At 34.4% G+C, this 27,452-nt stretch overlaps 1 protein-coding gene across 5 annotated transcripts in view; it reads left to right on the forward strand.

Annotated features, from left to right (window-relative positions):
- Positions 1-27,452, forward strand: part of LOC131507164 (bifunctional heparan sulfate N-deacetylase/N-sulfotransferase 4) — a 428,637-nt gene that overhangs the window by 286,401 nt on the left and 114,784 nt on the right. For all 5 annotated transcript variants that reach the window (XM_058721528.1, XM_058721527.1, XM_058721526.1 and 2 more), the window contains one exon: positions 6,292-6,446. In XM_058721528.1, the coding sequence (XP_058577511.1) occupies positions 6,292-6,446 (155 nt within the window). The remainder of the gene's footprint in view (positions 1-6,291; positions 6,447-27,452) is intronic.

Genomic DNA, 27,452 nt, shown 5'->3' on the forward strand with positions numbered 1-27,452 from the left:
TTGTTTATATTGTTGTTTGTTTTGTTCTTTAGATTTTACCTATAAGTGAAATTATATGATATTTATCTTTCTCTGACTTATTTCATTTAGCATGCTATCCATCCATGTTGTCCCAAATGGCTAAGATTTCATTATTTCTTTACAACTGAGTAACTTCCATTGTGTATATATACCACATCTTCTTTATCCATTCATCTATGGATAGACACTTCGATTTCTTCTGTATCTTGGCTATTATAAATACTACTGCAGTAAACATAGGTGTTCATATATCTTTTTAAATTAGTGGGTTTCTTTTTCCTTGTGTAAGTACCCAGAAGTGGAATTACTGGATTTGTAGCTCTAGTTTTAGTTTTTTGAGGAACCTCTGTACTGTGTTGTATAGTGGCTGCACCAGATTCCTGCCAACAGTGCACAAGGATTCTCTTTTCTCCGCATCCTTGCCATCACTTCCTATTTCTTAAATTTTGATACTGGCCATTCCGACTGGTGTGAAGTGATATCTCATCATGGTTTTGATTTGCATTTCCCTGATGATTAGAGATGTATCCTTTCACATGTCTTTTGGCCATCTGAGGTCTTTGGGAAAATGTTTATTCAGTACCTCTGCCCATTTTAATTGGATTATTTCTGGAATTTTTGGTATTTTCAGGAGTTCTTTATCAGATATATCATTTGCAAATATCTTCTCCCATTCAGTAGGTTGCCTTTTTGTTTTATTGTTGGTTTCCTTTGATCTGCAAAATCTCTCTAGTGTGATGTAGTCCCAAAAATAAATTTATTTTTGCTTTAGTTTTTCTTGACTGGAGAGATATATACAGAAAATTATTGCTGAAGATGATGTCCAAGAGATTACTGCCTATGTTTTATTTTAGGAGTTTTATTGTTTCAGGTATTATATTTAGATCTTCAATCCCTTCTGAGTTTGTTTTGTGTATGCTGTAAGAAAGTGACCCAGTTTCATTCTTTTGTATATAGCTGTCCGGTTTTTCCAACACCATTTATTGAAGAGACTGCCTTTTCTTCACTGTATATTTTTGCTTCCTTTGTCATAGCTTAATTGACCATGTAAGTATGGCTTTCTTTCTGGGCTCTCTATTCTGTTCTATTGCTCTGTGTATATTTTTGTGCTAGTACCATGCTGTTTTGATTATAATAGGTTTGTAGTATAGTTTGAAATCTGGGATTGTGATATTCCCAGTTTTGTTCTTCTTTCTTGATTGCTTTGACTATTTGAGATCTTTGTGATTTCATACAAATTTTATTTGTTCTTGTTCTGTGAAAAATGCCATTGACATTTTGATACAGATTGCATTGAATCTGTAGATTGCTTTGGGTAGTATGGACATTTTAACAATATTAATTCTTCCAGTCCATCAGCATTATATCCATTTGTTTGCAATTTCTTCATCTTCTATTTCTTTCATCAATGTCTTACAGTCTTCAGAGTACTGATGTTACACCTCCTTGGTTAGGTTTATTCCTAGGTATTTTATGATTTTTGGTGCAAGTGTGATTGCATTGTTTTCTTAATTTCTCTATCTGTTCTTTTGTTAGTGTGTAGTGTATTCATGTATGAAACTACAACAGATTTCTGTATACTGATTTTTTATTCCGCAGCTTTGTTGAATTGATTACTTCTAGAGCTAATAGATAACTATAGATAGGTAATTTTTTTAATGTTTATTTTTGAGAGAGAGAGAGAATGAGTGGGGGAGGGAAAGAGAGAGAGGGAGACAGAAGATCTGAAGCAGGCTCTGCACAGAACCTGATGCCAGTCTCAAACTCACAAACCCTGAGAACGTGACCTAAGCCAAAGTGGGATGCTTAACTGACTAAGTTCCCCAGGTGTCTTTTAATTTTATTTTTACTTAGTGTAATAGTTAAAATTAGTTTATCTATACCCACCTATATGAAACCATGCCAGAGTCAATATACAAAGAAAATTACAACATCTTCTTACCATTTAGGAATTACAATATTTCATACATAATGAACAAATATAAGGCAGACATTTTTACAAAAGCAATAATGCAGACACTGGAATTTTATAAATTGCATTTTAATGTTGCCTTCTGGGAATTAACCTATAGCCCAGATCTTGCTAAAATTATTATTATATGGGCAGACTTAAAGGACTTTTAGAGGCATGCTGTTATCTCATTACAAGATCTTCCACAAGTGATAACAAAAAGTGAATTCTTCAATATTTTACTTCTGAATTTAAAACTTCCTATTTTTTGAGAATTGGAAGGAGTAAAAGGGAATAACTGTTAAATGAGAACAAAAAATACTATATTTTTAATTAATAATGATGTTGATTTGAATCTAGATTAGATTAGAAGTGAAAGCCTTAATATTAACACAAATTCTTGTGTTACAAAGAACTGTAACTTGTGTTAAATCTAGTCATATATAAACTACAAATTATATCCTCACATAATTTAGGCATAAATTAGGTATAAATAAATACTTGTTTATGGTGATTCAAAAATTTAATATTTTCATTTAGTTGGATTTTAAAACGTGAAATTCTGCTGTGGGGCCTCAGCATGATTTGGTATCATATTTTTCATTAAGTTATTTCTAGTGTTGTCAGCTTGCCTCACAACGCTTTGAATTATAAAACTGTATAAAGTAAGAGAAAGGCTAATGGGAAATTAATCTATGAAGTGAAAAAATAAGGTTTTAGTTTTACTCTCAACTTTGTGAAGCATGTTTATAAATTGACACAATCGCTAGTATAAAAATTAGAAAGATTTTATGATCAGTCATGTATTTGTTTACATCAATAGTCTGCAAATTTTCCTTAAATGGAGGGATTGACCTCCTTCCTGGTCAAGTATGTATTTTGTGCTTCCTGCTACTTTCAGTAACAATCAGTGAAGTTTAAAGTGAATGGAAGTATTTCTCAAACATTCTATATTCAAAGCACAACAGAAGAGTGGGAGAACTATTGATTCATTCATCGCATGTGACATAAAGTATCTTTCTAATCTGTGCCTCAGTGGGTGAATTATGGCTATAATAAACACTTGGTGTAAACACTTCCTGCTTAAAATCCATATAAGGAATTGATAAACTTCTCTTCATCTGGATTTCAGTGTTTGATATTGTCTATATTAACAAGAGTCCATGAATGGCAAGTCCTTCATACTAACAATTTTAGCTAAAGTTAACAAAAATCAAGGATACTGTCTGCTCACCTTGTTCATAAGACTTTTATCACATTCAAAACTTCCATTTTTTACCCTTTGTTTAGTAGCAACTGCTCTAGTACTGCGGTGCCCAAACTCTAATCCTGGTGGTCCTTACAACTTTTAAGAAATATGCATTATGAACTGTATCCCAGAAATAATGCATACACATAAATACACACGAAAATTGGCATCTACTGGGGCACCTGGGTGGCTCAGTCAGTTGAGCGTCTGATTTGGGCTCAGGTCATGATCTCAGGATTTGTGGGTTCCGGCCCTGCATCAGGCTCTGTGCTGATCGCTTGCTCAGAGCCTGGAGCCTGCTTCGGATTCTGTGTCTCCTTCTTTCTCTGCCCCTCCCCCGCTCACTCCTTGTCTCACTCTGTTTCTCAAAAATAAATAAATGTAACAAAAATTAAAAATAAAAAATAAAAAAAATGTAAAACATGACATCTACTTCAGCATACATACGAAAACTCTGACGTCCTCTGACGTTGTATTATTATGGACTGAATTAAATTATTCACCTATTTACTGCTTTGGGAAATGGTATGGTATAGTGCAAGTTAAAGAAATCCAATCTCTGACTTTTAGAAATGTATACTCTAGGCAGGCAATGGTTTCAGGATTTGTAAAAATATATGAATTTAGAACACTGCAAGTATAAACTAGTAGATATTACTTTTAAGAAGAGAGATATCCTGATATTTACAGTGTGCTTGCTATCTGCAAGTCACGATATTAGTGCTTTAATAAATTGATCTCATTGACTTTTCACAAAGACCCAATGAGATAGATATTAAATCCCCATTTTGAACCAGGAAACTGAGACTCAGAGGAGTTAGCTTGTACAAGAGGGCATAGTCAAGTAAATGGCAGAGGCAGGGACCCTACTTCTGTACTTAGTGACACCAAATATATATTTTCACCATTTCACGGTGCTACTTACTGCATGATCAGTGAAATCTTTATTATGAGACACAGAAATGCAATGTCTGGAGAAGATTCCTTTAAGAAATGCCTTTGTGGGCACCTGGGTGGCTCAGTCGGTTAAGCATCTGACTTGGGCTCAGGTCATGATCTCACGGTCAGTGGGTTCGCGCCCGCGTCGGGCTCTGTGCTGACAGCTCGGAGCCTGGAGCCTGCTTCCGATTCTGTGTCTCCCTCTCTCTCTGACCCTCCCCCGTTCATGCTCTGTCTCTCTCTGTCTCAAAAATAAATAAAACCGTTTAATAAAAAAAAAGAAATGCCTTTGTTTTTTTAATATTTATTTGCTTAATATTAAATTTAGCTGCTGTCTGTAAAGCATACTATGTTGTAGAAAAATAAACCAAATAAATACACCTCACACAATAAGCCATATCTGTTATTTTAATTCACTTAGTTAAATATCTAGAGACCAAACAAGAATCAATTCTTACATTATTGATTCAAAACATTTTAAAATTAGACTGCATACTGTAAAACTGTACAAAAACTATATGATTTCATACAGTGAAAATATTTGTGGGTAGCTGTGACAAAGTGAATTCCTGTAGAAGTAAGTTGTTATTTCTTTTTTTTTTCCACTTGTGGCATGACAAATGGTTTTTACTATGCCTTGAGCACTGTTAACAGATTTTCCTAATAGAGGATGAGAAGATTTTTAAAAATTTTTTTATGTTTATTTATTTTTGAGAGGGAGACAGAGTATGAGCAGGGGAGGAGCAGAGAGAGAGAGGGAGACACAGAATCTGAAGCAGGTTCCAGGCTCTGAACTGTCAGCACAGAGCCTGACTCAGGGCTTGAACTCATGACCCGCAAGCTCATGACCTGAGCCAAAGTTGGACACTGACAGAGCCACCAAGGTGCCCCAAGAATGAGAACTTTATATCAGTTTCAAGTCTCAAGTCAAGTTTCTATTGTGTTAATAACTTCATTGTTCATGTTTTATGAAATATTAATATCAAAATAGGAAATATGTATGTTCATAATATTTATGTTAAGATGTAAGGATACAAAAGTAATTATACAATGTTAGCTGATTTTTTTTTAAAGTAAGTAGAAAAAGATTTAAAACAAAGGCACCAAATGTTTCTACCAGTTTTAGGTGATGATCTTTGTTTTTATTTTGTTTTGGGGCATCATATATCACTAGTCTGTGCTAGTTATACTTATTCAATAAGCTTATGTTGCTTTTGTAATCAGAAAAAAATTAACAAACTTCATCAGTTAAATTTTAAGCTCAATTTTAGATGCATATACAAAAATATTTTTAAGAATAAAAAAAAGATCTCTGATTAGGTTTCCCCTGTATATACAAAGAGGAAGAGAATTATCAGCTGATAATTTTTTTTATGGCTTATTTATTTATTTTGAGAGAGACAGAGAGTGCGAGCAGGGGAGGGGCAGTGAAAGAAGGAGAATCTCTAGCAGGCTCTGTGTTCTCAGTGCAGAGCCCATGCGGGGCTCAGAACTGTGAGTTCATGACCTGAACTGAAATCTAGTCCCATGCTTCACCATCTGAGCCACCCAGCCTCCTCAGCTGATCATTTTAAAACAAAAATAAGTTGTCTCAGGGTGCCTGGGTGGCTCAGTCCTGTTGAGGGCCCAACTCTTGGTTTCAGCTCAGGTCACGAGCCTAGGATCATGGGATCGAGCCCCACATTGGGCTCTGTGCTAAGCTTGGAGCCTTCTTGAGATTCTCTCTCCCTCTCTCCCTCTCTCTCTCTCTCTGTTCCTCTACCCCCTCCCCCCACTTGTGCTCTTTCTCTCAAATAATAAATAAATAAATAGTCTCGAATGAAGTCTGCTTATTATTTTCATCATATACTAGCAATTCTAAACAGTGTCAGTGATAAAATACCCCTAAATTCTAAATTAAACACCTATCTGAACTTGGGGCTACCACACTTACCCCAACTCATCACAACCCCCAGCCACATTGCCCCTGATATAATTTAGACTATGGTCATTTCTTTTTATTATTATTGAGAACAATGCAAAATTGGATTTGCATATCAATAATAATAAGAAGAATAAAAACCTGACAAACATAATCCTCAAGCTAGTATGAAATTTGCGTTTAAACCCTTTTTAACTTTATGTTTTACAGGGACTGAAGAGGAAGATGAAGGCGATGACCTTTTGCTTCGGTCTGTAGATGAGTTCTGGTGGTTTCCTCACATGTGGAGCCATATGCAACCTCATCTCTTCCATAATGAGTCATCTTTAGTTGAACAGATGATTCTCAACAAGGAATTTGCCCTGGTGAGCACATTTTATTGGAATATTTTTCAAACTGAGTTATGATCTATCAGTGGATTATAAAATCAATTTACTGGGTTGAATACAACAGAAATAGAACAGAAGATATCAAAGAGTGCATCACACATATTAAGGGTATAAATTGATTTGTGTTATTTTGTTTCAGGAATGTGTGTGTGTATGTATGTGTGTGTGTGTGGTGTGTGTGTGTGTATACTTATAGGACCATGATATGATATAAAATGTATTTCAAAAAGTATGTTATTGTCAGAAAATTACTATCTTTTGTTTTATGGAAGAATTATTCTTGCATCTATGAGAAAGAAATATAGTACTTTCTCCATTGTATTCCTGGTATTATAATTACGTTCTCAAAGCATTAATTATAAGGGATGGATGGATGGATGGGTGGGTGACGTGAAACATTACAACAATGATTGAGAACCAGTGGTTCAAACTGCAGCATGTGCTGGGCCCAATCCTGAAGTTTCTGATTCAGTATATTTTCAAAGACACCTGAGAATTTGCATTTCTAACAAATTATCTGATGGCCCATAAGCCAAACCTGGCCTGCTGCTTGCTTTTTATTGTCCCTAAGCTAAGATATTTTTGTTCTGTGGGTTTTTCGTTGATTGTCTTTTATGTTTTTAAATGATTGACAATCAAAGGCACAATAATATTTTGTGACATAGAAATTGCATAAAATTCAGATTTCGAAGTACATATAAAAATGTTACTGGCACACTGAATACTCCTACTTTTATGTATTGTCTGTGGCTGCTTTTTCTCTATAGCAGCAGAGTTGTGCAGTTGCAGAAGAGACAATATATGGCCCACAAAGCCTAAAATATTTGCCTTTACTGAAAAAGTTTGCCCACCCTGTTCTAAATATTAGGTAAACTATGCATCCCTTTAACAATCTAACGAAAGAAATATTTTTCCCAGAAAAATACACAGGTGCACGTTCTCACATCTTCACACGGAAGGAATAGATCATCACAAGGGGTATGTGAATCACCCCAAGATTCTGGGCCCCAGATAAAACCTATCTTTAAATGAACAGTTTTCAATTAAAATAAAGAGCTCAGGGCCCCTGGGAAGCTCAGTCAGTTAAGTGTCCAAGTCTTGACTTTGGCTCAGGACATGAACTCACAGTTCCTGAGTTCAAGCCCTGCATCAGGCTCTGCACTGACAGCACAGAGCCTGCTTGTGATTCTGTTTCTTCCCCTCTCTGCCCCTCCCACTCTTGCTCTCTATCTCTCTCTCAATATAAATAAAAAATAAACTTAAAAAAATAAAATAAATAGTTCATATGTACTATGTGATCGTTGATGTTTCATTTTTTAAAAGCCATATTAACAGGCATAGACCTAATCAGTTGGTAAAGTGTCCAACTTCAACTCAGGTCATAATCTCATGGCTTATGGATTCAAGCCTCACATCCAGCTCTTTGCTGACAGCTCAGAGCCTAGAGCCTGCTTCAGATTCTGTGTCTCCCTCTCTCTCTGCTCCTCCCCCACTCATGCTCTGTCTCTCTCTTTCTCTCTCTCTCAAAAATAAATAAACATTAAAAAAAAATTTTAAGAGGCATAGACCTAAGGCCAAATGTGTACTATGATATTTTTCGAAGTTATGCCTAGTTATGTTATTATGTTAACAGCTCACTGTTCTTTCGATCACAAAATCCCCAGACCTATGTCAAATCTACACATAGTATCTTACTAAGAGTGGGTAGCACAAAAAACAATTAAGATCATGGACTCAGGCACCAGAGTGCCTATGTTTTAACCTTGACCTTCCATCAGTGGCTGCTTGATCTTGAACAAAAATTATTCAAACTCTCTGTTTCCCATCTCTCAGTCTCCCCATCTGTAAAAACAAGGATAATAGTAACAAATACCTCATAGGATTATTTTGATACATATTTGAGGATATGCATATATATGTATGCTTAGATGCTTAGAGCAGTTCCTGCAACACAGTAACACTCAATAGGTGTTAATTAAACAATTATGATCTTCCAAAATCCAGACAAATATGCAGTTATGTTTTGCTTTACAAAAGCCAAATATTTTTTTTTTAATATGGATTTACAAGAGGTTGATTGTCACTTAACTTTTAAGGAATGTCTAATAAATTTTGTAGTACTTCATAGCATTGTAAATTTAAGTAAATATTCCCTTTTCAAAAAATAAACTTACCTTGAGTAAGCATGCTGAATTCTCTCTGTGCAGTTACCTTAACATTAAACTGTTTGTTTATCATTTGACTTAAATCCCCCCTACCTCTCTGTCACTGTGAAGGCTTGCTTTTTTAGGCATGTTGGTTATATTTCATAATGGTCGATTTCACCTGTTTGTGTAATTTCTTTTTTTAAAAAGCCATGCCAAAAGCACTGGGAAAGACTCGATGTAATTGCTTTGTAATGAAATGTTGAAAGCTATTTAGAGTTCATTCAGAGCAATTACATTTGTTTAGTCAGTGTGGCTAGATGCTAGACTGAAGCCTATAAACACATTTTGTAAAAAATAATCTTATTATATGTTGCATAGGCAAAATATTACAACTAAAATAAAGTCTGTTAAACACACATCCTGCAATGACATCATTCTTTTCCTTCTGGAGTTCACCTCAATAAAACTTCTCAGGACTCTTCAAGCAGTGACATTCAAAATCCACCTTTACCTGTAAACATCAGATGGCAATATGTTTGTTTTCCAGAAAGCCAGGGAATGTATCTCTTTCCTATTAAATTATTATCTTTCCACATCTAGATGACACTTCAAAATCATCAACAGTATTAAGATGGGATAGGAAAGCTCTACATGAGATACTCGCAGGCTATATTTTAGTCCTGACTACAAGTAACAAGTTCTAATACAGTTGGCATCTCATTTAATGTCTTCATGCCTCAGTTTCCTCCCCTGAAATAATAATGATTCCCTTTTTCATTCTCTAAACCACAAAGTTTTTAGATAATTAATTTACATCAGCTCATCTGCCAGCCAAAAGCACTGGACCAGATAATCCACTGATCAATCCCATTTCTAAAATTCTGTGATCATTGACAATGTCGGTCCACAATTTGGAATGAACATCTTGAAACACTTACCTAGCTGCAATTGAAGCAATTATGGAAAGAGATTTTCAAACTGAATGACAAATTTAAGCTGAAAAAAACCAGAAGTGTGTAAATCTCTCTTTTTTATCCCAACCTGACATTCCTCGGTACGACCTTGGCTGGCAGAGGAGTTACCAGTCAAAAACACAGTTGTTCTCACAACATTTACAAAAATGATTCAAAGACCTATTAATAGTTTTATAGTGATGTTTCAAAAGTGGTTAAACAATCTGAATGGTTTTATTTGTAGTGTTTGTTCAAATTCTCTATGGATAGGGTTCATCTCCTGATGTAATATGTCTAAAACTCAAGAGAGAAATACATTGCCACCACTGTTTCTTTACTGTTTCATCATTTTAGAAGCGCTTTTATTACTGTAAACTTGATTTTTTTTTTTTTTGGTCAATAACATTTCTTAATTGAAGTATAATTAACATATAGTGTTATGTTAGCCTCAGGTGCACAATATAATGATTCAACAACTCTATACATTATTCAGTGCTCATCACAATAAGTGTACTCTTAATTCCCTATATCTATTTCATCCATCCCATCACTCACCTCCCCTCTGGCGACCACCAGTTTGTTCTCTGTATTTAAGACTCTCTTTTTTTGTCTTTTTTTTTTTTAGTTTGTTCATTTGTTCTGTTTCTTAAATTCTACATGTGTGAAATAATATGATATTTGTCTTCTCTGTCTGACTTATTTCACTTAGCATTTTACCCTCTAGTCCATCCCTTTTGTTGCAGATGGCAAGATCTCATTCTTTTATATGGCTGAGTAATATTCCAATGTGTATATACTCCATTAATCTATGGATGGACACTTGGGTTGCTTCCATATCTTGGCTATTGTAAATAAAACTGCAATAAATATAAGGGTATATATATATATATATATATATATATATTTTTTTTTTTTTTTTTTAATTAGTGTCCTCATGTTCCTTGGGTAAATATCCAGGAGTGGAATTGCTGAATTATTTGGTATTTCTTTTTATTTTTTTGAGAAAACTCCATACTGTTTTCCACAGTGGCTGCACTAATTTATATTCCCATTAATGGTGCACAAGGTTGTTATTTTTTCCTCCACATCCTCACCAATGCTTGTTACTACTTGTCTTTCTGATTCTAGCCATTCCTACAGTTGTGAAGTGATATCTTGTCGTGGTTTTGATTTATATTTCTCTGATGATTAGTGATGTTGAACATATTTTCATGTGTCTGTTGGCCATTAATGTATCCTTTGGAAAACTGCCTATTCAGGTACTCTGCTTATTGTTTAATCAGATTGTTTTTTTGGTTTTGAGTTGTATAAATTCTTTACATATTTTGGATATTAATCCTGTATTGGATATGTCATTTGCAAATATCTTCTCCCATTCAGTAGGTTGCCTTGACATTTTGTTGATGATTTCCGTTGCTGTGCAGAAGTTTTGTTTTGTTTTGTTTTTATTTTGGTGTGGTCTCAAAGCTTTAATTTTGTTTTTGTCTCCTTTGCCTGAGGAGATATATCTAGAGAAATGTTTCCATGGCTGATGTCAAAGAAATTACTGCCTATGTTTTCTTCTAGGAGTCTTATGGTGTCAGGTCTTACATTTAAGTCCTTAATCCATTTTGAATTTATTTTTGTGTATGGTGTATGAAAATAGTACAGTCTCAATTTTTTTTTTGCAGGTAACTGTCCAGTTTTCCCAATACCATTTGTTGAAGAGACAGTCTTTTTCCCATTGCATATTCTTGCCTCCTTTTCTGTAGATTAATTGACCATATAACTGCAGGTTTATTTCTGGGCTCTCTATTCTGTTCTGTTGATCTATGTGTCTATTTTTGTGCCAGTTTCATACTGTTTTGATTGCCATTGCATTGTAGTATATCTTAAATCTGTGGGATTGTGATAGCCATAGCTTTGTAGTATATCTTAGATCTGTAGGATTGTGATACCTCCAGCTTTGTTCTTCTTTCTCAGGTATGCTTTGGCTAGTTGTGATCTTTAATGGTTCCATATGAATTTAGGATTGTTTGTTCTAGTTCTATGAAAAATGTTGTTGGTATTTTGATAAGGATTGCATTAAATCTGTTGATTGTTTTGGGTAGTATGGATATGTTAATAATATGGGTTCTTCCAATCCATGAGCATAGATTATCTTTCCATTTGTATGTGTCATCTTCAATTTATTTTATCAGTGTTTTATAGTTTTTGTAGTACAAGTGTTACATTACACTTCCTTAGTTAGGTTTATTAGTAGGTATTATATTATTTTTAGTGCAAGTGTAAATGGGATTATTTTCTTAATTTCTCTTTCTGCTACTTCTTTATTATTGTAAAGAAACTCAATATTTTTCTGCATATTAATCTTATAATTTTAATTCATAGTCTGTGACTTTACTAAATTCATTTATCAGTTTTGATAATTTTCAAACATTATTATTTATAAATCCATTAAGTTATGTATGTGGTGTGAATGTACATGCATATGTATAAGGGGCTATGAGTATGTATATACTTAATCCATTAGCATTTGTATACGCAATGTATGAATGTGTTTATTGTGTGCATATATATATACATATGTATGTGTATATATATAACATGCTTATTACATGAGCATATACGCCCTGTGAATGTGTGTATATGTGTACAGGGCATTGGTTGAATGATAAGTGTAGTAAACTAAGACACATTAATTATAAGATACTATATACTTGTATGGCATTGATTTGGGAAAAATATTTTTTGATTCTTCTAATAAACCATACATTTTTGCTTTCATTATGTTACTTGAGCATGTCACTAAATAGAAGCAACACTTCAAATATGACAACAGACAAAATCTCAAGAGATTTCCATCAAGAGATGGAAAACATTGGCTAACATTAAAGTATTTGATGAAAAGGTTACCAAAAATTATTCTTAACTTGACTCACACCTGTTTTTCAAACCTAGAGGGAAAGAATGCCTATAGCATAAACTGAGATTATGTATTTTTATTCCAAAATAGATTTGTGGGGGAAAGGGAAATTAAGAAATAGTGTTTTGTTGTTTTAAGTTTTGTGGACAGACTTATTAACATTTTCAAATGAGTGAGATCTTTCAGTTCACTGATAATTGTAGACTATAAAATATCCTTAAGGAAACAAACAAACAAACAAAAACAAACAAACAAAAAAAACCCACTTGTCTTCAATGATAACTTTTCAATAATTATGTCTTTTTCTTGTCATTTTGTTAAATAGTTATGTGTTGTATTTATGAGTAAATAAGTTAAGAATTCCTGAAATAAAGGTCTAAGTTTTTAAATCCTACTTTTAAAATGCTACACTTATTTATGAACTGTGTATATCTTTTTTTATAACAAGACACAATATTTCTGATAAGGAAAATGCTGACACTTAAAATGTTCTCATAAAAGCTCAAACTCATCAAAGAGTAACTATGGAAAATCTTTAAGTATCATGATGGCATGCATACTAAATCACTTATGTAGAGGTTTTAATTAAAAAATAAAAGGAGTGTAATATTGGAATTCATGGCACGATGATATAAAACTGAGAGAGAAGTGACTTTCAATAGCTTGTATGCCTGTATCTTTACTAAATTATGCAGTATATAGCCTTAAGTTGTACAACAAATACAAGTTATTAAAAAAAAACCTCTGGTAATTATAGCTCATAGGGTGTTTTAGAGATAGAAAATTTAGAGCAGGTAAGACTATTGAAACAAAAATAAAATTGTGACCAAATACTGACTTAATGAAAGTTCACTAGAGAGCAAATAATGTATTTTGAAGGTTCAGTAATGAATAAGGCAGTCTGTGGACTCAGCAGAATAGATACTTACGTAAGCATGAAGAATTTAAATAAAATATAAAGAGGCAAAACATCCAAGCATAGACAAATCTGAAACTTTTTGGCAATTGCGTGAGCTTTTGAGGGATCCTGAACTTTTATAACTTATCTCAGAAACGAGATCCCACCAGTTTAACCATATACTATTCATTAGAAGATAGTCATTAGGGCCAGCACATACTCGAAAGGAGGAGGATTCAACAAGGGAGGGAATACCAATAGGCAGAAATCATTGGAAGTCATTATGGAAGCTCGCCTTCATGTCTAACTAGAAACAGGAAATATAGGGGCGCCTGGGTGGCTCAGTCGGTTAAGCGTCTGACTTTGCCTCAGGTTATGATCTCACTGCCTACAGATTTGAGCCCCGTATCAGGCTCTGTGCTGACAGGCCAGAGACTGGAGCCTGCTTCAGATTCTGTCTCTCTCTCTCTGCTCCTCCCCAATCACACTCTGTCTTACTCTATCTCTCAAAAATAAATAAACATTAAAAATTTTTAAAAAAAGAAATAGGAAATATAAAGAATCCTGTATGATAGAAGTCATACTTATTTGTTCATTAACTTAAAAAATATTTGAATATGAACTAAAACATTAAAATCAGAATCTTTTTTTTTTTTTTTAATAATTTACTGTCAGGTGAGCTCACATAATGTAGTCTTGGCTTCAGGAGTAGATTCCCATGATTTATCACTTACATACAACACCCAGTACTCATCCCAACAAGTGCCCTCCTCAATGCCCATCACCCATTTTTTCCAGCCCCCCAACTCCCCACCCCCATCAACCCTGAGTTTGTTCCTGTATTTAAGCATCTCTTACGGTTTGCCTCCCTGTCTGTAAGTTATTTTTTCTTTCCTTTCCCAATGGTCTTCTATTTTCTAAAATTCTACATATGAGTGAAAACATGGATCGTTCTCTGACTGACTTACTTCATTTAGCATAATATTGTCCAGTTCCATCCACATCGTTGCAAATGGCAAGATTTGCATTCTTTTTCATTGCTGAGTAGTATTCCATTGTATATATAAACCACATCTTCTTTATCCTTTCATCAGTTGATGGACATTTAGGCTCTTTCCATAATTTGGCTATTGTTGATAGTGCTGCTATAAACTTTGGGGTACGTGGGCTCCTACACATCAACACTCCTGTAGCCTTTGTATAAATGCCTAGTACTACTATTCCTGGGTCACAGAGTAATTCTGTTTTTAATTTTTGAGGAACCTCCACAATGTCTTCCAGGGTGGCTGCACCAGTTGGCATTCCCCATTCCCACCAACAGTGCAAGTGGGTTCCTCTTTCTCCACATCCTTGCCAACATCTGTTATTTCCTGAGTTGTTAATTTTAGCCAGTCTGAACTCTGTGAGGTGGTATCTCAATGTGGTTTTGATTTATATTTCCCTGATGATGAGCAGTGTTGAGCATCTTGTCATGTGCCTGTTAGCCATCTGGATGTCTTCTTGGAAAAGTGTCTATTCATGTGTTCTACCCATTTTCACAGGATTATTTGTTTTTCGGATGTTGAGTTTCGTAAGTTCTTCATAGATTTTGAATACTAACCCTTTATCTGATATGTCATTTGCAAATATCTTTTCCCATTCTGTTGGTTTCCTTTTAGTTTTGTTGATTGTTTCCTTTTCTGTGCAGAAGGTTTTTATCTTGGTGAGGTCCCAATAGTTCATTTTTGCTTTTATTTCCCTTGTTTTCAGAGACGTGTCAAGTAAGAAATTGCTGCGGCCGAGGTCAAAGGGGTTGTTAACTGTTTTCTCCTCTAGGATTTTGATGTTTTCCTGTCTCATTTCAGACACATAGACCAATGGAATAGAATACAGAACCCAGAATTGGGCCCACAAATGTATGGCCAACTAATCTTTGACAAAGCAGAAATGCATATCCAATGGGAAAAAAGACAGTCTCTTTAGCAAATGGTGCTAGGAGAACTAGACAGCAACATCCAGAAGAATGAAACTGGACCACTTTCTTACACTGTATACATAAACTCAGAATCTTTATCTTGAAGCTTAATACCAGTTACACCTCCCTAAGACCAAAATATTTACTCATCTAACGCTTTTCTTTTCATCCAATCCATTGCCTCTACTTGAAAATATAGAGAGAGCTGTTGAATTCTCGTCACCTCTACTACTAACTACTTAGTCTAAGTTACAGTTGTATCTTTCTTACCAGCTTTATTGATATTGACATTAACATATCATATAAACCTCAGTGATTTTTAGTGTATTTACAGATTTATGCAAACTTCACCACGATTAATTTTTAAAAAACATTTATAACTTCAAAGTCTGTACCCCTCAACAGTCATTTCCTCTTTCTCTCAATTCCCCTGAACCTAGGAAATTATTAATTTACTTCCCATTTCTGTAGATTTTTTATTATGAACATTTTATATAAATAGAATCATATAATATGTGTGTGGTCTTTTATAATTAGTTTTTTTTTCATTTAACGTAGTCTTTTGCAGTTCATATATGTTGTAGCATGTATCAGTACTTTGTTCTGTTTTATAGCCAAGTAATCTTCCATTGCTATGTTTATATTATATTTTATTTATACATTCATCAGTCGATAGACATGTTTATACTTTCTGGCTATTATTTACAATGTCTCTACAAATATTCATGTACAAGTTTTTGTGTGGACATGTGTTTTCATTTATCTGTATATTTACCCTGGAGTAGAATTGTTGGGTTACATATGGTATCTCTATGTTTAGCATATTGAGAAACCACCAGACTGTTTTTAAATTGTCTGTACCACTTGGGGCACCTGGTTGACTCAGGAGGTTAAGCATTTGACTTTGACTCAGGTCATGATCTCATTGGTTTGTTAGTTCAGGCCCTGCCTCAGGCTCTGTGCTGACAGCTTGGAGCCAGGAGCCTGCTTCAGATTCTATCTCTCTGTCTCTGACTCTTCTCTCTCTCTCTCTCTCTCTCTCTTTCAAAAATAAAACATTAAAAAATTTTTAAATAAAATAAAATAAATTGTCTGCACCATTTTACATTTCCACCAACAATGCATGAGGATTCTAATTACTCCACATCCTTGTCAACCCATGTTATTATCTGTCATTTTTATTATATATGGTATGGATATGAGGCAGTATCAAATTATGTTGTGATTTCCATTTCCCTAATGGCTAATGATGTTGAGCATGTTTTCATATGCCTATCAGCTGTCATATATCTTCATGTCTATTCAGATCCTTTTCCACTTTTTAATTGAGTTAGTGGCCTTTTGTTATTTACTTGCAAGAAATCTTGTATATTCCTTATACAAATACTTTATCAGTTCTATGATTTTCAGATATTTTCTCCATATGTGGATTCTCTTTAAACTTACTGAACAGGATCTTTTGAAACATAGAAGTTTTAAATTTTTATAAAATCCAATTTATCTTTTTTTTTTTTTTTGGTCTCTTGTGCTTTTTGTGTCAAACCTAGAAAGGTTTTGCCTAACCCAAGGTCATAAAAATGTACTCTTATATTTGCTTCTATGAATTAGATGATATGAACACTTACATTTAGTTCTGTGGTGCATTTAGAGTCCATTCTTTTGTATGGCACAAGGAAGAAGTACAGCTTCATTCTGTCGCATGTGGTATCCAGTTGTACCCACATTTTTTGTTGAAAAGACCATTCTTTCTCCCACCAAATTGGGTACTTTTGTCAAAAATAAACTGACTTTAAATTTAAGGAAGTCTATTTATACTCTCAATTCTATTACATTTATCTCTATGCCTGCCCTTATGCTAGATCTCACCATCTTGATTCCTATATCTTCCCAATAAGTTTTGTTATTGAAAATTGTGAGTTGTCCAACTTTGTTTTTCTCTTTAAAAATTGCTTGGTCTATTCTGGGTCCTTTGAGTTTTCATATGAGTTTTAGAAGCAGCTTATCAATTTCTGCACAATGACTAGCTGAGATTTTGATAGGATAGCATTGGATCCACAAATAAATTGAGGAAATACTCCTATCTTAACATAAGTTTTTTGGTCTATGTATATGGGCTATTTTTCCATTTATTCAGGTCTTCCTTAGTTTTTTTTCAATAATATTTTATAATTTTCACTGTCTATGTTCCTCATTTCTTTTGTTAAATATGTTACTAAGTATTGTATTCTTTTTGATGCTATCATAAGTGGAATTGTTACTTAATTTCACTTGCACATTCTTTGTTTTTATTTATAAAAGTACAATTGATTTTTGTATATAGAGTTTGTAACCTTCAAATTTGCTGAATTTATTTACAAGTTCTGGAATTATTTTAGTGGATTCTTCAGGATAGTTTATATATAAGATCTTATCATATGTAAATGGAAATAGTTTTACTTCTTCTTTTCCAATCTGGAAACATTTTATATCATTTTCTTGTCCAATTTGCTTGATGTGAGTCTCTGTATATTGCTGGATAGAAGTGGCAAGCACAAAAATCCTTGTCTTATTCCTGATCTTAGGAAGGAAACATCCAGTCTTTCACCATTAACCATGATGTTAGTTACAGCCTTTTCATAGAAACCCATTATCAAGTTCAAGTTCCTGTCAATTCCTGCTCAGTTGAGTATTTTGATTATGAGAATATATTGGCATTTTCATATATTTTGGGGGGATCTATTCAGTTGATTATGCTTTTCCCTTTGTTTTATTGGTAAGATGTATTACACTAACTGTTGTAAGGTTAGTTTAACATCTAAAACCAAGACTTTCTGGTACCAACCATTAAAATATCAGATGGGAAAACCCTGTGATAAATCTCATTGGTCTTGGTGTATAATGCTTTTTATATGTTGCTGAATTTAATTGCTAGTACTTTGTTGAATATTTTGTATCTATATTCATAGAGATATTGGTTTGTAGTTTTTCTTTTATTATACCTTTGTCTGGTTTTGGTGATAGGCTAATACTAGCCTCATAGAATTAGTTGGAAAATGTTCTCTCCTTTTCTGTGTTTTGAAAGAACACAGTTCTATACATAGGGTCTATAGATAGGTCTATGAGACTTTTTCCAATCACAGGAGTATTCTTAGCTGTCTCTTTCTTTGGTTTTCTCTAGTAAACTTCTTATTTGGTTTATTATTAGCTTGCTATTAATCTTAATTAAAATAACAACAGCCTTCTCTGAATTGCTTGCCATCAAAATCTCCATTGTTTTCAAGGGTGATCTTTGACTTGAACTTTTCCACACTCTGTCCCAAATAAAGTCACTTCCCTTGGAGAGAATTTAAGAGTTCTTTCTTTCCATGACCTACATCTCTCTGTGGGCAAAGTCTTTGCAACCACTGTTCCAGAGCTAGAGTGGGAACAATGGCTTCCTCTCTCAACGTGACACCCAGATTTATGAGCAGGGTGCTGGGTTGGGATGGTAGCCTCTGGTTTTCTCAGTTTGGTTCTCCTAGCTTAGAACCACTAGCCTACAACTGAGTTGGAGCAAGGACAAATCATGGTTTTGGTATTATTGGTCTCTGGCATCTGAGGTATAGTTTCTGCTCCAAGTGAGATCCCCTTGAGGAAGAGATCTCCATATCTCTCAGCAGTTCTTGCCTAGAGTAGAGCTTCTAAGCACAGAGAAGGGGACATGAGAAATTCTCATGGCTTGCTCCTCCCAGGGACAATCACAGCTTTAGACTGAAATCCAAGGGGAGAGAAACCCCTGTGTTCTTGTCTCTACCTTCTTGGGGTGAGAATTTTGTCACTCTAAACTGAAGCAAGTGGGGAAAGGTGTGGGTCATGGCTCAAATGGCACATATTTTCACTGTTCTTACCAATCTTGGTAGATTTTTCTTGAATAATGTTTCTTCATTTGCTGTACATCCTCAGTTCATTTTCCAGAGATTTTAAATGTTTTTTTTTTTTGTAATAATTTCTATCAGTGATGGTTATTTTGCTGGGAGAGAGTCTACAGAGCTCCTCACTGCACCATTCCAGAAGTCAGAATCCTAACATTATATCTTGACTAATTTATAGCAATACCCCCCCCCCCCACGGGGGTCCATTTCCATTCTTGGTCCTCTTGAATCTATTCTCATCAAAACAGGTATTGTGATCCTGTTAGCATGTAATTCAGGTCTTGTTACATTTTGTCTCAAAGTCCTCCAAACTACCTTAAATATCTCTCAAGGCCTTTGCGTCTGACCCCTTGTTTCACTGTGAACATTTTTTCACATCTGATGTTTTAATGGATGATACTAGAAAGTCTCCAGTAATTTCCCCTGATGTGCTAGAATTTATAGACTGGGTTTTCAAATCAAAATCCATTGCAGTTTTGAAATAATTTGTTTAAATCTGCTGTGTCTGTTTGTTTGTTTTTGTTTGTATCTGTACTTTGAATCCTAAAGTAGGATAAGCAAAAAAAAGTATTCTTAAGTTTGAAAATGCATTAAGTAATAGAATCAAATATTAATGGCATTTCCTTGGAAGACAGAGCAGTAAAAATTTGCTAAATGTTTAGTAAGTGCAATATTCGTATGATCTTGAATGTATTTAATTACATGTATTGGAAACCTATGATAAGTAAAATGATCTTAGGAAGGAAGAAAATAATAAAATCACAGTGGGAAGATTATAGAATATCATCCAGCAAACTTGAGACTCACTTAATATGAGCACTTAAATGATTTTGTTGCTGAATACACAACATTTATTTACAGATGGCATTTTATAATAGTTTAAAAGTATTTCTCTCTCTGTCTCTCTCTCTCTCTATATATATATATTATATATATATATGTATGTATATATGTATGTATATACATACATATATAGTCAGTGGAAATATCTCTTAATCATGATAAGTATTATTTTTTCTTTTTATGTTAAATATACATAAATTTTTCATATATTGTTCAGAAACATGCTTTACAGACACAACTTATGCACCTCCATGTTCCTTTACCATGACAATATTTTGTCCACCATAATTCTTTATACCTTCCTATTACTACTTGTGTGTTTTATTCAAGATACTCAAAATTGCACACTTATAGATTCAACCTTTAATATATGCTATATCAGCATGGAATATTTGTATTACGATGTGTGAGTTATCCATTTGTCACTGCAAAGCTTTGGCATCTGAGTGATGTATTATTTTAACCATTTCAATGAGTAACTTTCTAAAATACATAACTTATTGCTTTTAAATTAATAAATGCATACTAAGAATCATGTCCATTTTTCACAACGACCAAAGGTTTTCACTGTTAATACAAATGATTTTATTGCCCCCACTGTTACTGTGCTCTCAGAGTTTGCTGAGAGTAGGTGGACTATTTGCTCCTAAACTGTGTCCTTAACAATTTTTTTTTTTAATTTTTGCATCTACTTTTTCAAGTTTTCTAATTTGTGGTTTGTAAGATTGATAGCTTTCTCTTCTAGCCATTGTCATGTTATCTGGGTATAGTAGCCAGATTCCCATTTTAGTAAAATGAAGTGTTCAAACTAGATGACCACTGAGGCCCCTGATATCACAAATGAGAAAACTGAGCTCATGTGTCAATGGTAGCACTGAGAACCCATACTCTGCCTTGTGGTTCCTAATCCAGGGCTCTGTCAGATGCACCATGTCCCACCCCAAGCAAAAGCAGATGACTTCTGGGAGAACCAGACAGTATGGCCCAAGGTAAAATGAACCAACTTGTGCACCCTGTTTTCTTAGTGGCTTTTTAAAAACCACAGTCCAGGTAAAAGTAACCTCTGCAAAGTTGAAAAATTGTTGAAGAACACAGAACTTTCTTTCTGTATTGAGAGTAGACATTATTGTATAAAAACTTTAAGGATGAATATGGAAAATCGAAGTGTGTAAATAGGATATTGATCAGCATATTGCATAATAAGTGAAAATATTTTTAGTTTTCTTTTACCTACCCATGGCCAGAAGATAGGATTTTTACCCTTTTTATAAGTAGAATGATATTGTTTAATAAAGTTCTTAGCTAGCTTATTCAAACCATCTCTAAGGTTTTCATCAATTCCTTTTTTCACCAAACCTACAACATGAAGAATAGCATGAACTTTTTGCCTGAAAATTAGAATTGGTATTTCATTATCTATTAATATTCATACAGCTTAGCAATGGATTTAGAGAGAAAAAATGGCTTTCATTGTCATGTGTTGTATCATGGTAAGTCTTTGACTTACTGGTCTGGTATTGGCAGGTAGATGACAGAATTTCCCTTAGACAGAAAATCTCTACAATACATATTTATCTGTTTGATTTTCCTAGCAGAGGGCAACATCGGACCCACTCATCCCCCAAATTCCTATTTTAGTTGCAGCGTATTTTTTTTTCTGTCAAGTAGCTATTTTATTTCTGAACGTGTTTAACCTCAAAGGAATAAATGCCACCTACAAAATTAACTTTAATATTGGGCAGCAATAATCGAAAGAAATGAACTATTTATATCATTCAAAATGCTTTAAATGTAAATCTATCAAGGCTCACATCTATCTGTTCTGAATACCTTTTATCATTATTTTTGGTAAATGTAAAGCACTGAAAGTCATTCCTTTTGCTTTATAGTTTTTATGCATTTAAATAATCTTTGAAGATTAACTAGAGGAGCTCTAATTCTTTTCCGGTGCTGATACATGAAACAATTGAAACAGGATTCCCCCCTAGGAGATAAGCTGATAACTGCTTAAAGTAGATGTTAATATTTAACTTACTTGCTTTAAGGCAAATAAATATTCCCTCTAAATATTAAGTTTTGTTTTTATTATACAGAACAGTAAACTATGCACAAAATCCAAAATAAAAGTTACATTCCTCTGAAGAAAACAAAACCTTAGCTATTTTTACACATAAAAATCAGGGGTGCCTGGGTGGCTCAGTTGGTTAAACACATAAAAATCTTTTGTGACGTGAGTTTGCCCTGTGTGGGCCTAATTGTTCGGTGGATTAGTTAAGCCCATGCATTGGGCTTCAGACCTATCTTGATTCAAATTACGCCTTTTGCAATTACTAAAGTGACCTTAGGAAACAATTTAGAAATCTTGTGCTTTTATTTTCAAGTGTGTAAAATGGGGATGATAATTGTTCCTACCTCAAGTTTTTTATGAGAATTAAATGATGTATGTACATGTTTATATATGTATAATGCTTAGCAAAGTGTCTGGCACATAAGTATTACAAAAAATATTTATTATCATCATCATCATGGCTACCATCATTTTCACCATATTTCTTCAAGAAACGTACGATCATTCCTTTCGAAGTCAGAGGTTGGTGATAACAATAAAACCACCACATGACTTTTTCAAGGCTATGTAATATGCAAGCTGGGGACAGATACCAGATATTCTGCCTGACAGAAGGCAGGAGAGGAGCACCCAGCCAGAGGGAGCAGTATGCAAAAGACCACAAGATAATGCCCCAAATAACATGTTCCACTCTTCTAGTAAAATATATATTGCTTCAGCAACAACCTATCAGTGTGTCTGGTAACTACTGCCTGTGGAATTTGGTCTGCAGTGATTTTTGTATGGTTGGTGTGCTCAGGATTGGCTTTACATTTTTAAAGCATTGTAAAAATCAAACAAACAGACAAAAATGTCTGACAGAAGCATTATGTTGCTGGCAAGGTCTAAAATATTAACTACATAGCTCTTCAGAGTAAAAGTTTGTCAAACCGTGGCTCACATATATAATGATCCAGAGAAAAGTATATCAAAATGAAATCATTTTCCTTTCATTTTCAAAGTGTTTATTTATTTTTAAGAGAAAGTTAGGGCATGAGTAGAAGAGGGGCAGGGAGAGAGGCAGGCAGAGAATCCCAAGCAGGATCTGCTCTGAGAATCAGAGCACGACACAGAATGCCAGCCCACAAACCGAACCATGAGCTGAAATCAAGCTTATGGCCTGAGACGAAATCAAGAGTCAGACTCTCAGCCAATTGAGCCACCGAAGTACCCCTCAAATTGGAATCATAATGATGAATAATATAGCATGAGTCCGTAATTGACACACACCTATCCATCAGTGATTATTGGCAACCTCCCGTGTCTTTAGAAATATGAAATTTGTAGAACATAAAATACATTTCTGATAATTCTTACCTTTATGAATCTCCAAAAGGAGCATAAAATGTTGAAGAAAGGAAGAAGAAATTGATTTGGTGTCAGAAGACACTTTGAGTTGGGAATTAGGAGAAGATGAGACTGAGTAGCTCATGTGGGACCAGAATTTACGGGAACTTTACACCCTAGGCCTTAGGGCCCCAGTGTCCTAAATCCAAGTAACTCATCACCTTTGCATAGAACTCTATCTACCATTTGAAATACCAATTTTCCAGATTTTCCTATCATGTCTCAATGCTCTGAATTAGTATATTCTTATTCGTTTCTCTTCTAGAACCTTCTGGATCATTATTCTTGCATGTCTTTTGTAGACAAGATTAGAAAGTGAGCTACTTAGCAATGGTGCATGGAAATTCTCACTTCTACATTCTCACCTCAGGGTACAGATGTCTTTAGTCCTTGGTTGTCACTTCTAAATGCACACTTAGTGCACTTTTTTTTTTACATTCTTCCTTATTGAATAAACCCAAAGTTTGCTTGTGGAGCAAAATGTCTAGCTAAAGGATTGATTTTTCAGCTTTTATTTCAGTTAGGAGACATTTAACACATTCCTAGCATTTAGAAATAACGATAAGTAGTGATATGAGGCTCCAGGAAACCAGGTTGGATCCAGCTGATGCTTGCCATTCTGCCCTTTGCCTCTGCTCCTTTATTTTGCCTATTTGGTCCTATTAACTGGAATTGAGGCATCATCATAAAACTACGAAGGAAAGGCCAAGAGAATCAGATACCACACTTCTGGCATTCTTGAAACTCTGAACCAACTGCTTATCTCCAGATTTACCATTTCTCAAGAATAATAAGTTCTTCTTTTTTAAGCCACTGTTTTTTGTTTTCACTTTTGTCTTTCTGGTACAAAGTTTGAACCCATTCCCTACCCAGTGCTTTACATTACATTTTGCCTCTTTGGATGTTTTGACATTTGCTTACATTCAAATTGACCCATTGTTTAAAATTTGTAGACCCTCCAAAGGAATATTTATATAGGATACCCTGAACCTAGAAGCCCAAAACTTTTTAAGAAGTGTTGGTAGTAGGTTTTATGCTTATTTATGAATCAATTTTTAGATAGCAATTTTGTGAGTAGATTTTTAGAATGGTCAATAAGAACAATGAACTTTCACTGACAGATTTTAATTAAAATTGCTTCAATGACCATGCTTGTTTTTAATGATTAAATGACTCTTAAATCTTCAAGGGCCAAGATTTTCAAGAATTTTTTTTTTTTACTTAACTCCCTATTATATTGAGTCTTCCTTATTCAAATTGGATAATTCATCAACAGTGTTTGTTACCATATATTTTTCTTTTCTTTTTTTTCTTTTTTGCCTTCTTCAATTTGAAAAATTCTTTCAGCTTGATAGTTTCTTTCATGCTTTACCTATAGTGGCTGAACATTTTCATCATACCGTGATTACCTCTTTATAGTTGACACCTCAGTTCCCTGCAGTCGTATCTGCAGTAACTTGAGCAATAGGAGAATATGAGAATTGTTTCCAAACATGTTGACAGTGGAGAGAGTTAAAACTGACTGATAATACAGATGAATTAGAATACTTGAAGTCAGATTGTTTTGAGATGAGAACTGTATCAATGCTTTGATTTCCAAATATAATGCCACTGTAACATGATGATAGCAAAATGGAAATAATATTTTGGTATGATTTTAACTTGAAACATATACATACCTACAGAATAATATAATACCTTAATATTTTTATAGGCATTTATTTAAGCAATATAATTTAGGTGTTTTTGACTATATATGTACCATTTATTAACATAAATTTACTTTCTGTCTGATGAAATTTAACCTTTTTCACATGGTGGTAAACGTTCCCCAACATTAGAAAAAATTGCAGATATGAATATTTTAACTCTTAGAGAAGGCACAGGATGTCACAGAAGGATTTCAAAAATGAAATAAGACCCTGTATTTGGAGGGCGGGGGAATTGACAACCTGAGAGATGGCACATGCCACACAAAATGTTTAAAGCATTTTTCTATAACTGCATTAAGTTGACATTAAGGGGAAAAATGACTCCTAAGAGAAATCTCAGCTTTACTCAAAAATAATATTAGAAATATATCCTATTGCTCAGGGAAAGTAATAGTTTATGCAAATCTATTTCTGCAAAGTAATGTGTTTCAATTACGATTCTAGCCCATCAACTATACAGTTGTGGAAGCACCTAAAAGGTTTGGAAATGTGTTCAACATCAGAAAACCAAAGGCATTCTAGCCTCATTAAAAAGGGCAAGTTGCCCTCTTCAACATGTCCACTTCGTGTACACACACATGCAGACACATCCACGCACACACACCCCCTACCCATCCCACCTAAAACAGTGCTTTATTCCATGAACATAGGCAATCATATTTAATAATAATAACAACAATAATAATAATAATAAATTTAAAAAATAACTAATGTGTAGTGTGTATAAATTCATGAGGTTCTTAGAATGGAGAGAAGATATGACAAGATAAATCAGGTATATTATTTACTGGAGATAAAATTACAGGTGAAACATATTGTGAAATGGTGTCGATTTTATTAACCAAAATTATTTTGGGCATCTTCTTTTTGCATGTTTCTGCTTATTGTAACTATAGAAAAGATGTAATAATGGAGAGATAATACTATTCTTGTTTCTATCTGACTCTTAATACATCTAAGATTCTTTAATGTTATCATTTCTTCCAGGTGAAGGGCATTGTCAAAAGCTCTAAATACTTAATATCCGGTACTGTTTCTCTTGCTACTAAATTAAATCTAGCACTAAATTTTGCCATGTAGCAGAGGCAACAATGAAGGGAAAGCTACTGAAATGCAGTCTGGCATTTCATGAGATATCCTCATGCCACATTTCTGTCACCCTTCACTGTTCTCAGGTGCTTGTTTTCATCCTTATTCTCCTTATTCAGTTTATCTCAAGAGCCCATCATCATAAGCATTCCCTTGAATACCCTCTGAAATCCTTTGCACTTCTGGGTCCATAATACTCCCCTGCAAAGCCTCAACGTTGTTTGGATCCAAATCTCTACCTAGTCTATGCCTCTACCCCTGAAACTGAATGTGGTGGGACCAACACTTAACTGTTCTCATTTTAAAGCCATGACCGCAGACCTCAATAGACCCTCAATGCTGCCCAGAAGTTACACTGAAACTCCTCAGTTTACTCATCATCCTACTCCTCTAGGCCACTGTTTCATCCTCGCTTTCTGCAAACTACCCCACATCTTCCCCCATCCCCATTCTCAGCTGATGATCTTATTTCACTGGATAGAAAAATCAATAAATTAGAAGTGAACTTCCACATGCTCCCTACAACTGCTACTTCAACATGATGATAATGAAATGAAAACATAATAATAGGTATAATTTTAATGTGCCTACAGAAAAATCTAATAATTATAATAATCTTAATAGACAGTTACTCATGTGGCCATAATTATTTAGTAAAAGCTTTTGGATATATCGGTGCCAGTTAACATAAACTGTGTTAATAATGACATAAATATAAATTGTGGGCTGATATTCTGTGACAGAAGCACACAATCTTGGCTTCTGTCTTGAAACAATGAATAAAAGAACTAGAAATGCAAAGACCAAATTCCTTCCTTTTGCACTCAATCTCACCCTTTTCCAATGGTTCAAGAGCATTATTCCAGAAATTCTCTCCTCTTTCCTAAATCATTTCCCTCTGTGTACAAACATACTGCTCTTACTCCCATCTTTAGATAAACCTGTGCTTATGTTTGCTGCATCCTGCAGCTACAGCACCATTTCTAGACTCTCCATTTTAGCCAAAATTCTTGAAATAGTTTTAATACTCACTTGTCCCTGTTGCAGCTCTTCCCATTCTCTCTTAAATCCATTCTGATATGCTTTCCCTCCGCTTCTCCATCAGAACTCTTGTCCAGTTCACCAATGCACATCCAA

This window comes from Neofelis nebulosa, chromosome 3 (genome assembly GCF_028018385.1).
Source record: "Neofelis nebulosa isolate mNeoNeb1 chromosome 3, mNeoNeb1.pri, whole genome shotgun sequence".
Taxonomy (NCBI): domain Eukaryota; kingdom Metazoa; phylum Chordata; class Mammalia; order Carnivora; family Felidae; genus Neofelis; species Neofelis nebulosa.